Source organism: Cheilinus undulatus, linkage group 1 (assembly GCF_018320785.1).
Source record: "Cheilinus undulatus linkage group 1, ASM1832078v1, whole genome shotgun sequence".
Classification (NCBI taxonomy): domain Eukaryota; kingdom Metazoa; phylum Chordata; class Actinopteri; order Labriformes; family Labridae; genus Cheilinus; species Cheilinus undulatus.
The window spans coordinates 5,100,079-5,113,449 of NC_054865.1; the positions used below are offsets into that span (position 1 = coordinate 5,100,079).

A 13,371-nucleotide genomic window follows, 5' to 3' on the forward strand; every position below is an offset into this window, starting at 1 on the left:
CAACATGCACTTCACAAAGAAAGATTGCATAGCTCTTCACTGTTTTGCCCTTTAAAACTGTGCTTGTTTAAAAGAATCCAGTCAGTGGATCTGGCCTCTCTGCAAAGCACTGAAGTCAAAAAAGCCCTGTTCCCTTTGCTCTGCAGTGTCTCCACAGGTGGCTAAGGAGAGTGAAACCATCCATAGGAGAATCAGAGCTGCAGAGAAGCCCTCTTGGTATAAAATTAGCCCCATCTTGGTTATCAGTCCTTCTCGTCAGTATAAATAAATTAAGAGAAAGGTTTCATGCAGGAACAACTTCCATCTCTTTGTGAGTTGGCAAGAAAATGCCTGTGCTTCTTAGAGTCCGGACTGGACTCTGCTTCAGGTCTCAGGTTCTGCTGGAGAAAAAGACTCTCCACCGACGATAGAAAGGACAGGCACTGAGTCGACGTGGTGTCTGAGGTTCAGGTGGAGGTGGAGTCTGGAGAATGGAGACCAGTGAGAGCAGGAGACGATCAGAGTGAGACGTCTGTCCATGGCAGGATCTCAGTGTTGTCTCATATTCGTATGTGGAAGTTACTGCAGAAAACAGACAGAATCAGGATGAGTTTAATCAGCGAAGACAACCAGTGTGTTAGATTCATGCACGTATATCGAACTGATCCCTGTTTTACGGTGGCCAAGAGGTTTCACATGAATGCAAATTCAAAACGCTTTGCAAAAAGAAAAAAAAATGACGACATTTGAGAAAAACACAAAAACAAAAGTTCACAACACAAATACAAAAACGTATATATATATACAAACACTCAGCGCCGCGCATGGATACATAAACTCGGCACACTCGGAGGCAAACAGACTCCACAACAGCACAAAAATACAACTTGGTGCAGCAGATGTAAATAAAAACGCACAACACAACGGAAGTGGGGCCGTTGTTAGGGACGGCCCTGAAAGCCTGCTAACAGCTCCGTTAGCAATAAAGTTACGTACCACAACTCAAACTTACTGAAGACACGCTTGGATCGAGTAATTAAAGTAAGTAAACACTGTTCATTCGTCAGCTCCACTTCTTGCACATTTAATTTTGTAATCGATAAGTTTTAGAAGTAATTTTAACCGGCAAACAGTGCTGACAGCTACGTTTGGGGTCCGATGTGCATGATGTAAGCTGCCAGACGAATGAAAGGACTCGATCAATTTGATTTAGATTGTTGTTTACATACATATTAAACTGTACAGGAGGTTACAGTTATTAAAAATCATGAAAAACACACTACAAATTACATACTGTGAGTACAGAAATTATTTTGAGTAGCGGTGTTGTACGTAACTTTATTGCTAGTGGAGCCGTTAGCAGGCTATCAGGTCCGTCACTAATAATGGTCCCACTTTCGTTGTGTTGTGAGTTTTTATTTGCACCTGCTGCACCAAGTTGTTGTATTTTTGTGCTGTTGTGGAATCTGTTTGCCTCCACGTTGCGCCGAGTTTATGTATCCATGCGCAGCGCTGAGTGTTTGTATTTATGCGCTGCGGCAAGTTTTTGTATTTGTGTTGTAAACTTTTGTTTATGTGTTTTTCTCAAATGTCGTGTTTTTTCTTTTTGCAAAGCGTTTTGAATTTGCATTCATGTGAGACTTCTCAGCCACCGTACTGTCTCCACTCACTAAATAATTCTGCAGCTGTTCAGCTCTTTAACATCGAAGCCATAAACGTGATCATCATCATCGCTGAATCAGTCACCAGTATTTATTTTTTCCACTTCTCTGGGGTCAGACTGAGCAGACAGGTCAGCCCAGCAATGTTTTTGAGTTCCTCACAAGGAATCTCAGACAGCACTTCCAGTATGGGGACTGCCTTCATTTGGCTTAAAAGTCTGCTTCAGAAACCAGTGGGTAGCCACTATCTCATCATGTGTTTAAAATAGGCTGCAGCCAAAAGTTTTACAGATTTAACAACCACAGAGCAGTGTTTCACAGGTTACTTAAAGTCAAAAGAAGCAGATGCGTAGTAGCTACAGTATGGAGAATCAACTGATCTAAAGCTTTGTAGTTACAAAACTTCTACATGAATTCATTTTTACATCCACCAGTAATGAGCCAGACTGATGTGATGTGAGTATTCAGGCTCTGCTTCTTGTACTTGAAACCAGGTCCACATAACTATGATGAAACCTGTTTTATGTCCACATGTCAATATCCACAGTCCAGGAAACAAAATGGATCTCTGTTGAGTCAGAGTAGTATCAATTTAAGCGGATATTAGTCGGTTTGTCTCCATTTTCACCCAGTCTTCATCGAGCAGACAGTCGTGATTTGCAGCTCAACTCAGCAGTCATGCCGTGCGACCAAGGGCTACGTTCACACTTCAGGCCACACTGCTCAATTCTGATCTTTTGTCAGATCAGATTTTTTGTTTGCCTGTTCACACTGCAGTCAGTTTCCAAAAGATCAGATACATATTTGATTCAGAGCCACATGCAAAAGTGGCCTAATTCTGATTTGAGAAGGTCAGATTCAATGTGAATTGTGCTGTTCACACTGTCAGAGAAAAATCAGATACAAGTCACATGTGAGCAAAAAGATCAGATTCAGGTCACTTTTAACTGCAGTATGAACGTAGCCAAAGCGATGTCCCCAAGCTTCACCTTCAGGGACAGGGGGCGACTGTGGTTCAGTAGAGTCGGTTGTCTCACAGTCAGAAGGTTGTGGGTTTGATCCCCAGCTCCTGCAGTCACATGTCAAGTGTTTTTGGGCAAGACACTTAACCCCAGTTTGATCCCACTGTGTCATCGGTGGCGTGTGAATGAGATGAGCTAATACTGATGGCCAATTCCCTATAGCAACCTCGGCCATCAGTGTATGAATGTGTGAGTGAATGGTCAAATAATTAGAAAAGAGCTGTACAAGCTCAAGTCCATTTACCATGTACAGATAGGTAAGCTATTTAAATGCAAAAAACAATGTGCCGTGCCGTACTGAACTGAGCTGGCCTGTTCAGTGGAAATGACCTATCCATGGTTTATAGCAGGGGTTCTCAGGCCTCATGACCCACCACCTCCTGAAGGACAATTTATGACCCAAATTTCACCAAATTCCCCCCCTACTAAGATTTATCTAATGATTAATGTTTTAGTTTGGACCTTAGTTGGATGAAATGGCTGAACAAAAAGACAAGACAAAACAAAAATGTTTGAAAAGCCAATCATTATGAGAGCTACACTGGGATATGCAGCCATGCATTTTACTGTGTTTTTCATGACAACATGTAAATGTTGGTCGTTTTTTGGGAGATTTTAAAAAATGAACATATTATCATGGGAAAAGCAGCTCTGGTATCTTAAGAAAAATAAGTAGAGCTCTACATAAAATAACCAAAATTAGTTTGCTATAAAAGCAAAACAGAGTAAAATTAAAATGAATGTATGTCCACTAAAAATGGAAATCTGTTCTGTGGTCATATGAATCAAACATAGAAATTCTTTTTTGAAACCATGGACGCCATGTCCTGCACACTAAAGAGGAGAGGGATCATCCAGCTTGTTATCAGTGCACAGTTCTAAAGCCTGCATCTCTGATGGTATGGAGTTGCATTAGTGCCTACAGCTTAGGCAGCTTACACAACTGAAAAGGCACTATCAGTGCTGGGAGGGTCTTTGCACATATCAGCTGGACAATGCCAAACCACATCCATCACAACAGCATGGCTTCACATTAGAAGAGTCCGGGTGCTGAACTGACCTACCTGCAGTCCAGACCTTTTAACAATTGAAAACATTTGGAGCATCATAAAACAAACCAAAAAAAAAAAAAAACAGCAAAGAAGACCCAGAACTGCTGAGCAGCTAGAATCATTTATCAGATAGGAATGGGACAACATTCCTCTCCTGTCCCTACTATTCTGAAATGTGTTGCTGCAATCAAATTCAAAATGAGCTGGTATTTTTCATGAAATGGTAAAATGCCTCAGTTTCAACATCTGATATTTCATGTTTTATTATGACTAAAATTTGTGTTCCTGAGATCTGCAAACATTTCATTTTGTTTTTATTTACATTTTACACAGCGTCCCAACTATTATGGAGTTTTGGTTGTATAAGGGAGGAGTGAATGTCTCTGCGTCCAGAGATATAGGGTGAATGAGCTGATATTTCCCTCCATAATGATGAAGGGTATCGAGCCCTCATTTTGATTGAACAGCTCCTCGGTTATCAGAAAACACACCTTCAATTCTGTTATCTGACCCGGACGTCATTGTAATAGGATACCAGGGGCCGCTTCTGGACTAATCTGTGACCAGTGGTCCAGCAGAATGACTGCTTTATGACTGGAATCACTGACTGGATAATTCCACCCCTTTTCTTATCTTCCTCCTTCGTATTCTTCCTGCTTGGCTGAGATGGAGAATAAAGCTTTACAGTGACATAGTGGTAAAAAGAGATGGCGATCAAGCTATAGTGTGTGTTATATTGTTTTTTTTAATAAATAATCAGCTCTCTGTCTGAGATGCAGTCATAAACACTCAGAACATGAATCTTCTCATCCTTCAAATCAGTCAGGCTTGAAGGAGGAAAAACAATGGGAGACAACCAAAAGAAAGTTTACAGGACCATGAGGATTATCTTGTCTTTTTTTCAGGAGATTTAACCATTGTGGTCTTGAATTACAAGACTCAGAAGTGACTATTTTCAGATACTGGAATGACAAGGCATTGCTATGTCTTTCTGATGGCTGATGGGCTGACATTGTTAGGTCATGTCAGAGTGGTGGCGTGTGGTACCTCAGGAAATCGGGAGCCTTTGAGATCATGTTCTCGAAGTCCGCAAAAGAGAGCTTGCTGTCTCCATCGAGGTCAGCCTCTTCGATGGCTTTATCGCACACCAGCGTGACCTCCTCTGGAGTCAGCTCTCCTTTGGTCAGCTTGTTCAGGGTCTTCGTCATGTCCTCCTTACAGATGAAGTTGTCCCTGTTATAGTCTGCAGACAAGCACAGGATTACACGCAGAGGGAAGCTTCAGTAAAAGTATCATCATCATAACATGAGGGACACAGTTTAAATACATAGAAAAAATGATATTTTTACACTTTTTTTTTTCATTTCAAAAGCTATTTTTACTGCTGGTACTTGTTAAGATGCGGTTTATTTAAACAGAACTCAAACATGAAAATATTACACAGCAAAAAACGGGGAAAAATCTGAAGCACATAGTCAATTCAGCAATTATGACATGGTCCGAAGGCAGGGGTAAGTCTTAGCTCCTCGGCTCTCTAGTACCTGTGTGGACTGGATAATGGGACATGTAGCAGGGGCAGAGAACTGAGGAGGATCATTTGGTGATGTCCTGATCATTGATCTGGACTTTGCTGACGATGCTGGGATCCTTGTGAAGACTGTAGATCTCCTTGTGGGGTCAAAATAAAGATCCAGGCATTTGGGGATGCCCTGGATGCTGCCTTTAAATCTGTTTGATTGTTGAGAGCATGGAGGTTGTGAAACTGTTCACCTACCTTTACAGCATAATCCATTAATCCCCTAATTGTGAGGCTGAGATTAACCACAGATTTTGCCTCGAGCATGATACTCATGGTATTTGACGACGTGGACGAATGTCAGTGTTTGGTCCTCCCTCCTTACTATACTCTTATGAGGTCTGGACACTGACTGATGGTCAGAGTCACCAGCTGAACCCTTTGTGACGACTTCTCTTAGACCATGTGTCTAAAGCTGATGTGCTTAGGAGAGCATGGTTGGGATGGGTCAGCTGCTGGATAGGGGAACTGCAGCTGCACTGCTGTCCTGAGCCTAATCCAGCTAGGCACATGCTGGGTGCCCAGGGCCGGGTGGGCCGGACGGGATGTGGTCAGCCTCTGTGTGAATCACAGAGGAGTCAGCTGGGAGCCTAGGAGGACTGGCAATCTGGCATACTGGACACTTTCCCAGTGGGCCAGTGCTGCTCGATGAACAGCCCATTGAACAGGAGCAGCAGCCCATTGGTTGTTTCCTTTATAATGACAGCTGGCTGGTCCAATCACATCTCCTAAAGGTCTGTTAACCCTCCCCTCCCCACTCAGCTCTATCTTGAAAGTGAAAGTGTTTTGGGGAAATGAAACTAACTTACAATTTAAATAATTTTCAAATCATAAAAACTGTCCATGAAGATGCTGCAAAAGTTGCAAAGACTCTGCAGTCCATCCATGTATGGACTGTAGCTGGTAAATATGCAGCTGCACAGGAGAATCTGGGGGGTAATTTTCCAAAGTAACAAATAATTTTACTAAAAAAAAATTAAATTTACTCTTTTTTTAATGGAATTCATTACCAGCCACCGACAGAGTTGGTGTAAAAACAGGTAAAATTCTGCTGGAGTAAAATTTAGCCACGCCCACTTCTTAAGTTTTAATTCAGCTGCCATCACTAATGAGCAATCATGACTGCAGCTCGTTAGGAGTCCCAGCTGCAGCTAATCCTTGGCAATTAAGATCACCTCACCTCATGTGAACTTTCAGACACCAGTGTTAAGCTTCCAATCAGCTGACATTGCTGCTCTTCAATCTTTGAATCTAATGATTTTTCAATGAGCTTTTTGCCTTGTCCAACTCCTTTTGTCCTCTTTTTTTAATAGTGTTTCTGCCAACCACCAGCCAGTACACTCACTGCTGTTTGCACTGTTGTTATTGTGAAATAATCTCCTTTAACCTTACCTCATGCTCTACTGTTGGGTCTGTGTCATATATTCATCATGAGTGTTTCTTCAATATTACATTATATCACCTACAAGCTGAGAGGAGGATCTGGAGAGCCACAACCATTTCCTGATAGGGGTGGAGTCAGAAGTAGAGGAATTTTTAGGCCCCATCCACACAGAGAAGAATTCAGGAGTGTACGCAAAAGTTTTTGTCGTATCAGCGTTTCATCCACACAGAAATGGCTCTTTGGGTGACTGTAAACGCTTCTTTTTGAAACCGGGTCCCAGAGTGCAGAAATCCATAAACGACTACCGTTTCGTCTCCGTGTGGACGGCCAACCGCATCTTTGTTGAAATGATTGTGTCACACATAGCGTAGCTCTCTTATGACGCCTGCGTGGGTCCGGCCAAAACAACAATGGCGGTTTACAGGGTTGTGTTCGTGCTGCAGAAACTACTGAGCTTGTTATGGCTTTTACAGCAAAATCTGATGCTCCTTTACCACCACCAAGAACAGCATACACCAGATGTTCTTAAATCCAACACAGAGAACAACCAGAAGGGCAACTAGAAGAAAGTTTACGTCAGTTTTCTGTGATCTTCTTCCCTCTTTTGGTGCATTTCCATGGCAGCAATACAGCGCCACGTACAGGCTTGGCATATATACTACAGCGTTTTCAGTCGTTTTCAGTGGTTCTGCGCTTATGCAGACATTTCCTAAAACAATCCCATCTTTATGGAAAACTTTTTCAAAACGAAACAGCTATGTATTGTTGTTGTCTCTATGTGGACGGGGCCGTAGACATGCAAAAATCTAATACTGGAGTTTATTTTTAGCAACAGACTCCACAGGCATGTTTTGGGGACCTCTGAGACCAATATATACTTGTCTTAAAAGGGTAAAATACATCCCCTTTAATGCCCCACCAAGCCATGTTTGGTCTGATCATGACACTGTGTCTTTGTAGAAGTTCGATTTTTGTGTTTGGTTATTCTAGCTTTGAGGGGGCATTTCATTGTCCCACTACACCAAACCACACGTATCTCCACATGTGCACTATGAGAGCTGCTGCTGTTGATAAAGCCGTTTATCTTTAAACTTTGTCTGTGTTTGGGTGGCTGTAGGTGTGGACCGACTATTTAAAGCTGCTGGTCATACACTGGTCTGTTACAATAGGCCACATCAGAGTACGGTCTAGACCTGCCCTCCTTGTCTTGAGATAACTTTGCTTGTGAATTGGCACTATGCAGAGAAAAGTTTGATTGATTTACTCAGAGGAAGATACCAGTAATGTCAAAATGTTGGTCTATTTCAACTATATATATTATACATATTGCCTGTGTGCTCCTTTATGCAGTGATAATCTGTTCCTGTTCTGATTTGCAATTACTTATCAGCTGAAGCATAAAATTTCCCTTTTTTTTAAATATTTCAAAGCTGGTTAAAGTTGTATTCTCTTTTAATTTAAGCTTTGGTTAGAAAGATGTTGAACAGCTTGAGAAGGCTCTTTCTATCTTTTGACCGGCTTTAGAAGCACAGTCGTCAGTCTAAGGGTCTCACCGTAGATCTTGAAGGCGTAAATGGTCTTAAGCTCTCTGGGTGAAGTTTCACAGAGAGCAGAAAACATGTCAACAAAGTCGTTGAAGCTGAGGTTCCCCTGCCCGTCCTCTGAGAACGTCTCCACTATTCTGTCTCTGAATGGGTTCTCCTGTCGGCAAGAACACATACAAGGCAACGTTTACTGCATCACATACACAATTACTCATTCAGTTACTCATCATTCTCTACTGAATAGAACTGAAGACGCACACTCCCAGTATGCTAGCCTACATGCTCTGTGAAAAGTCAACACTGGAGCATGCTCACACATGCATCTGTAAAAACAGCGACTTGTGAACAGCAGGAGTGTTATCAGCTCTCTACCTTCAGCTCAGGCATGGTGACGATGAGCGTCAGAGGAACTCTGATGTCGGGATTGTTGGTGTAATCCAGCGGCACTAAATGTGGAGCCAGCTCTCGAAATCTGCCATGTAACCTGCAAACACAGACAGTGTTACACCTGTGACTGGCTGCTTGCTGGTTGTGTGTGTGTGTGTGTGTGTGTGCCAGGTGCCAGCAGGTGTGGTGGTGTGAATGTGGATTGGTCCCAGTCCATAAGAGCAGGCTTCACTTCCTCATTGTTGAGAGACAGGAGAAGGAGAGACAGTGATCCTCATTTTTTCCATTTAGCTATGCTCCACATTTATTTGACTACACTCCATAACCCATGAGCTCTTTCACAATCAATGTTTGTTAGTTTGAGCATTTGAAATTGGTTGTAAATAAACTTATTGTGTATTTTTTACCATAACTCCTTGTCTCCTCCTATTATTTTCCAGCAGCTTTGAGCCTCATGAGTTAAAACCAGAGCACCTGGGCACTCTTCTGTTCATCTATTCATTATTGGCTTTATGTTTTTTGCCAATATCTAACATGGATGTTCATTTGAGAAATGATAATTGAAACTTTGAATTTACTTTGAATTAAGTTTCCATAAAGATCTGCAAAGACGCAGGTGCAGAAAACTCTGGCACATGTTAACATCTCTGTCAAGCAATCTACGATACATAAAACATTAACAAGAATGGAGTTCATGGGAGGACACCATGGAGAAAGCTACTGCTGTAAAACAAACAAAAAAAACCCCCACACTTCTGCATGTTCGAAGTTTGCAAAAGAGCACCTGGATGTTCCACAGCACTACTAGCAAAATATTCTGTGGACAGATGAAACCAAAATTGAGTTGTTTGAAAGAAACCCACAACGCTATGTGTGGAGAGAAAAAAAACAATGACCCAAAGCATAGAAGTAAATCAACAACAGAATGGCTTCAACAGAAGAAAATACGCCTTCTGGAGTGGTCCAGTCAGAGTCCTGACCTCAGCCCATCTGCGATGCTGTTGCATGACCACAAGAGAGCAAATCACATCAGGCATGCAAAGAATATTGCTAAACTGAAACAGTTTTGAACAGAGGGATGGTCCAAAATTCCTCCTGACCGTTGTGCAGGTCTGATCTGTAACTACAGGAAACGTTTGGTTGAGGTTATCGCTGCCAAAGGAGGGTCAACCAGTTATTATATCCAAATGTTCATATACTTTTTCCACCCTGCACTGTGGATGTTTACATGTTGTATTCAATAAAAACATCGAATCAGCATGCAGATGGCCCAGCGGCTAAGGTGCGACCCATGTATGCGGGCGGCCTGGGTTGGAATCCGGTCTGTGGACCTTTGCCGCATGTCTCTCCCCACTCTCATCCCATTTCCAACTCCATACACTGTCCTCATCTTTCAAATAAAGGCACGAAAAAGCCCAAAGATGTATTTTTAAAGGGGACACATTATGCAAAAATCACTTTTTCAGGCTTTTCTGACCCAAATATGTGTCCCTGGCCTGTCCACAATCCCCTCAAGTACCAGAAAAATCCATTCCCTCTCCCTCTATTTCTCTGCCTTTCAGAAAATGTGTGCTGAAACAAGCTGTTCTCAGATTTACACCTAGTGACCTTACATGGGGCGTAAGCACTCGCCCTCAGGTTTGGTCGGCCCTCCCCTGCTTGGAGGAAAGTTCTGCCCTCTTCTACTGATCCTCTCAGCTACCAGCTAGGATGCTGGATTGCTCAGTGGGTTACCCTGCTGACTCTGGTCTGGGAGATTGATGGTTTGAATCCCAGTTACATCCTGAACTTTGGATGAAAGTGTCCGTAACATAAGGAGAGCTGTATTTCCTGAGAGGGGTGTGATCAGGGGCAGAGTCAGACAGCTAATTACCATTTAAAGCCACAGGAACGGCTCGTTCTGAGCAGGGCTGAAACAGAGGGGTTTTTAGACATGCAAAAATCCAATATTGGAGTGTTTTTTTCAGCAATAAACTTCACAGGCATGTTTTGAGGACCTCTGAGAACAATATAAACTTGTCTTAAAAGGGTAAAAAAAAATGTCCCCTTTAAAGAAACCCATGAAAACATAAAACTGTTTGTGGTACTAGTTTAAAAAGACTGTGTTTGTCTATTGTTGTGACTAAGAAAAAATCAGATCACATTTTCATGTCCAATTTATGCAGAAATTCAGGTAATTCCAAGAGCTTCACAAACTTTTTCTTGCAACTGTGTATCCAAAAACGTTCACAATTTGATGATTTAAAGCAATCTGTTTCATCTTTATTGATGCAGATCAATAAATATATTTGGATTTGGGTCATGGGGACCCTTAATGCAGATGGACCTTTGTCGTAGAAATATTATGATCTTGAGAGAAGAGAAGAGCTTGAAATGGTTAATAGAATTAACCACAGATCTGTGTTTGCTGGTGATCTGGTGCATGTTTAGATTGTGGCTACTGTGTTTAGGTTGTGGCTACTGTGTTAGTTGAATCATAAACTGGTTAAGATGGCCAGAATCAAAACAAACATTAGCCACTGGAAAAAAGGTAGCCTGTTTTTTTTCTACACAGCAAACTTGATTGCGTTTATTTAATTCCTATTCAAATAAATTTAAAACTTTAAATCATAGAACCTGTCCACCAAGATGCTGCAAAAGTTGCAAAGACTCCGTAAAATAGATAACCAATCTGGGGAGTAATTGCTCCAGACGTTTGTCCATGACTGCATATACAGGCAAAAAACGTCTTTCGTTGTTCTTCCATTCACAGGTGGAAAGGCAGCAGAATTTGCGGAAAATTGAAACGTAGCTCTATATAAAGAGGAACATCGGTATATTTAGAGTACAGCTCTACATGAAGTGTGATGGAGAAGTGCGATTCGTCACTCCAGAGAATGTGTCTCCACTGCTCTAGAGTCCAGTGGTGGCGTGCTTTACACCAGTGTATCCGACGCTTTGCATTGCGCTTGGTGATGTATGGCTTGGATGCAGCCGCTCGGCCATGGAAACCCATTCCATGAAGCTCTCTACACACTGTTCTTGAGCTAATCTGAAGGCCACATGAAGTTTGGAGGTCTGTAGCGATTGACTCTGCAGAGAGTTGGCGACCTCTGCTAACAATGCGCCTCAGCATCCGCTGACCCCGCTCAGTCATTATACGTGGCTTACCACTTGGTGGCTGAGTTGCTGTCGTTCCCAATCGTTTCCACTCTGTTATAATACCACTGACAGTTGACTGTGGAATATTTAGGAGCCAGGAAATTTCACGGCTGGACTTGTTGCACAGGTGGCATCCTATCACAGTACCACGCTGGAATTCACTGAGCTCCTGAGAGCGAGCCATTCTTTCACAAATGTTTGTAGAAACAGTCTGCATGCCTAGGTGCTGGATTTTATACACCTGTGACCATGGAAGTGATTGGAACACCTGATTTTAATTATTTGGATGGGTGAGTGAAAACTTTTGGCAATACAGTGCAACTCTGAAAACATTGCTCTGCATGCAGAGTAAATTTGACTCCAAATAGACTGGGGCCAAACGTTAGATTTTTACAGTACACATTTCTTTCAATTTGAACAAAATCTACCCAGTTAAATTTACTGTGTAGGATTAAACTGTTTCATAAGCAGCTGAAAACTCCTAGCAGTAAGTTTAGGGGAAAAGAGAAGACTCCTCCAGACAGCAGACCGTGTTAAATGATGGCAGATGCTATGAGGGTAAAGTTAATGCTCTGTGTAGTTTCAGTGGATTCAACAAAGCAACAGGCGTGGTTGTTATGTAAACTGTAGCTGACCTGAACCTCACCTCTGATGGAGGATTTTAAGTGCAGACTTGAAGAGAAACTCACCGCAAGATCTCTTTTCTGGTGAAGAAGGTGCAGTCCTGTAAACAGACAGAGTCACAGTGAGTCACAGAGCAGCTGCTCCTCAGGGAGGATCTGCTTTCACACCATCAGTCAGCCTCACAGCAGCAGCAGCAGCAGCATCACATGCAGCAGGATGCAGAGGGAAGCTGGAGTTTAGCCAATCAGCAACAGGAGAGCCACCCTGCCCTGCCCGCTCTTCTTTATTCTACTCTTTTGTAATGAACACACTTATAAAACACCGTAATGACAGTGATGGATGGGGGGAAAACACTCATGCTCAGATCTGCGTTAGTATTTACGGTAACAAGCACGGTTGAGCACATCACCTGAAACGCCTCCAGCTGCTCATCGGTGAAGGTTGTCTGCTTGTTGCCCATCCTGCTCGGCTGACTCTCCCATCACACAGCTGCATCAGTTCCCGCTGCTATCACATCTCTCTAAATCCGTTTAAAACCACATGTTCTGGTCCGACAGGTGGTCCACTATTCACGGCACTGATCCGGGTTAAACTGTGGGCACAGCGCGGCTCTGAGCTGGTGTTTCAACGCAGAGAAAAAGGGGATTTTGACGCCTCAGCGGTGCGGGGAAGAGGCGGTGCGGGTACCACTGTGCTGCCTTCAGGTGCTGCTCGTACATACGAGTTCTCAGTAAATAACGAAGGAGTGGTAAAGGGCGGTTTAAAGGATTTGGAGGCCCTCGGTAAAGACCAAGATTTTGGCCCTCCCCGTTAAGCTAAAATCAACCACAACAGAGGGGAACCACATATTTTGAAGCATATTTGTTTAACACCCAAATACCTGACAAACCTGTCCATCACCTCTTAGAGCATCTTAACTCTCCTCATCTGAATATTTGATTCTGTCTCCAGGCCAGGTGTAACTTACAAAGATGAAAATATATGGCTACTATTGGGGCAAT

General features: G+C 42.7%; 1 protein-coding gene across 1 annotated transcript in view; it reads right to left on the reverse strand.

Annotated features, from left to right (window-relative positions):
* Positions 1-12,990, reverse strand: part of LOC121513410 (calcium and integrin-binding family member 2-like) — a 13,031-nt gene extending 41 nt beyond the window's left edge. Inside the window, exons 1-6 of the mRNA XM_041793158.1 lie at positions 12,780-12,990; positions 12,436-12,470; positions 8,591-8,702; positions 8,228-8,375; positions 4,762-4,957; positions 1-561 (exon numbers count right to left, since the gene is read on the reverse strand). The exon at positions 1-561 is cut by the window's left edge and continues 41 nt beyond it. Of these exons, the coding sequence (XP_041649092.1) occupies positions 540-561; positions 4,762-4,957; positions 8,228-8,375; positions 8,591-8,702; positions 12,436-12,470; positions 12,780-12,830 (564 nt within the window). The 5' untranslated portion in view covers positions 12,831-12,990 and the 3' untranslated portion in view covers positions 1-539. The remainder of the gene's footprint in view (positions 562-4,761; positions 4,958-8,227; positions 8,376-8,590; positions 8,703-12,435; positions 12,471-12,779) is intronic.
* Between the last annotated feature and the right edge of the window lie 381 nt (positions 12,991-13,371).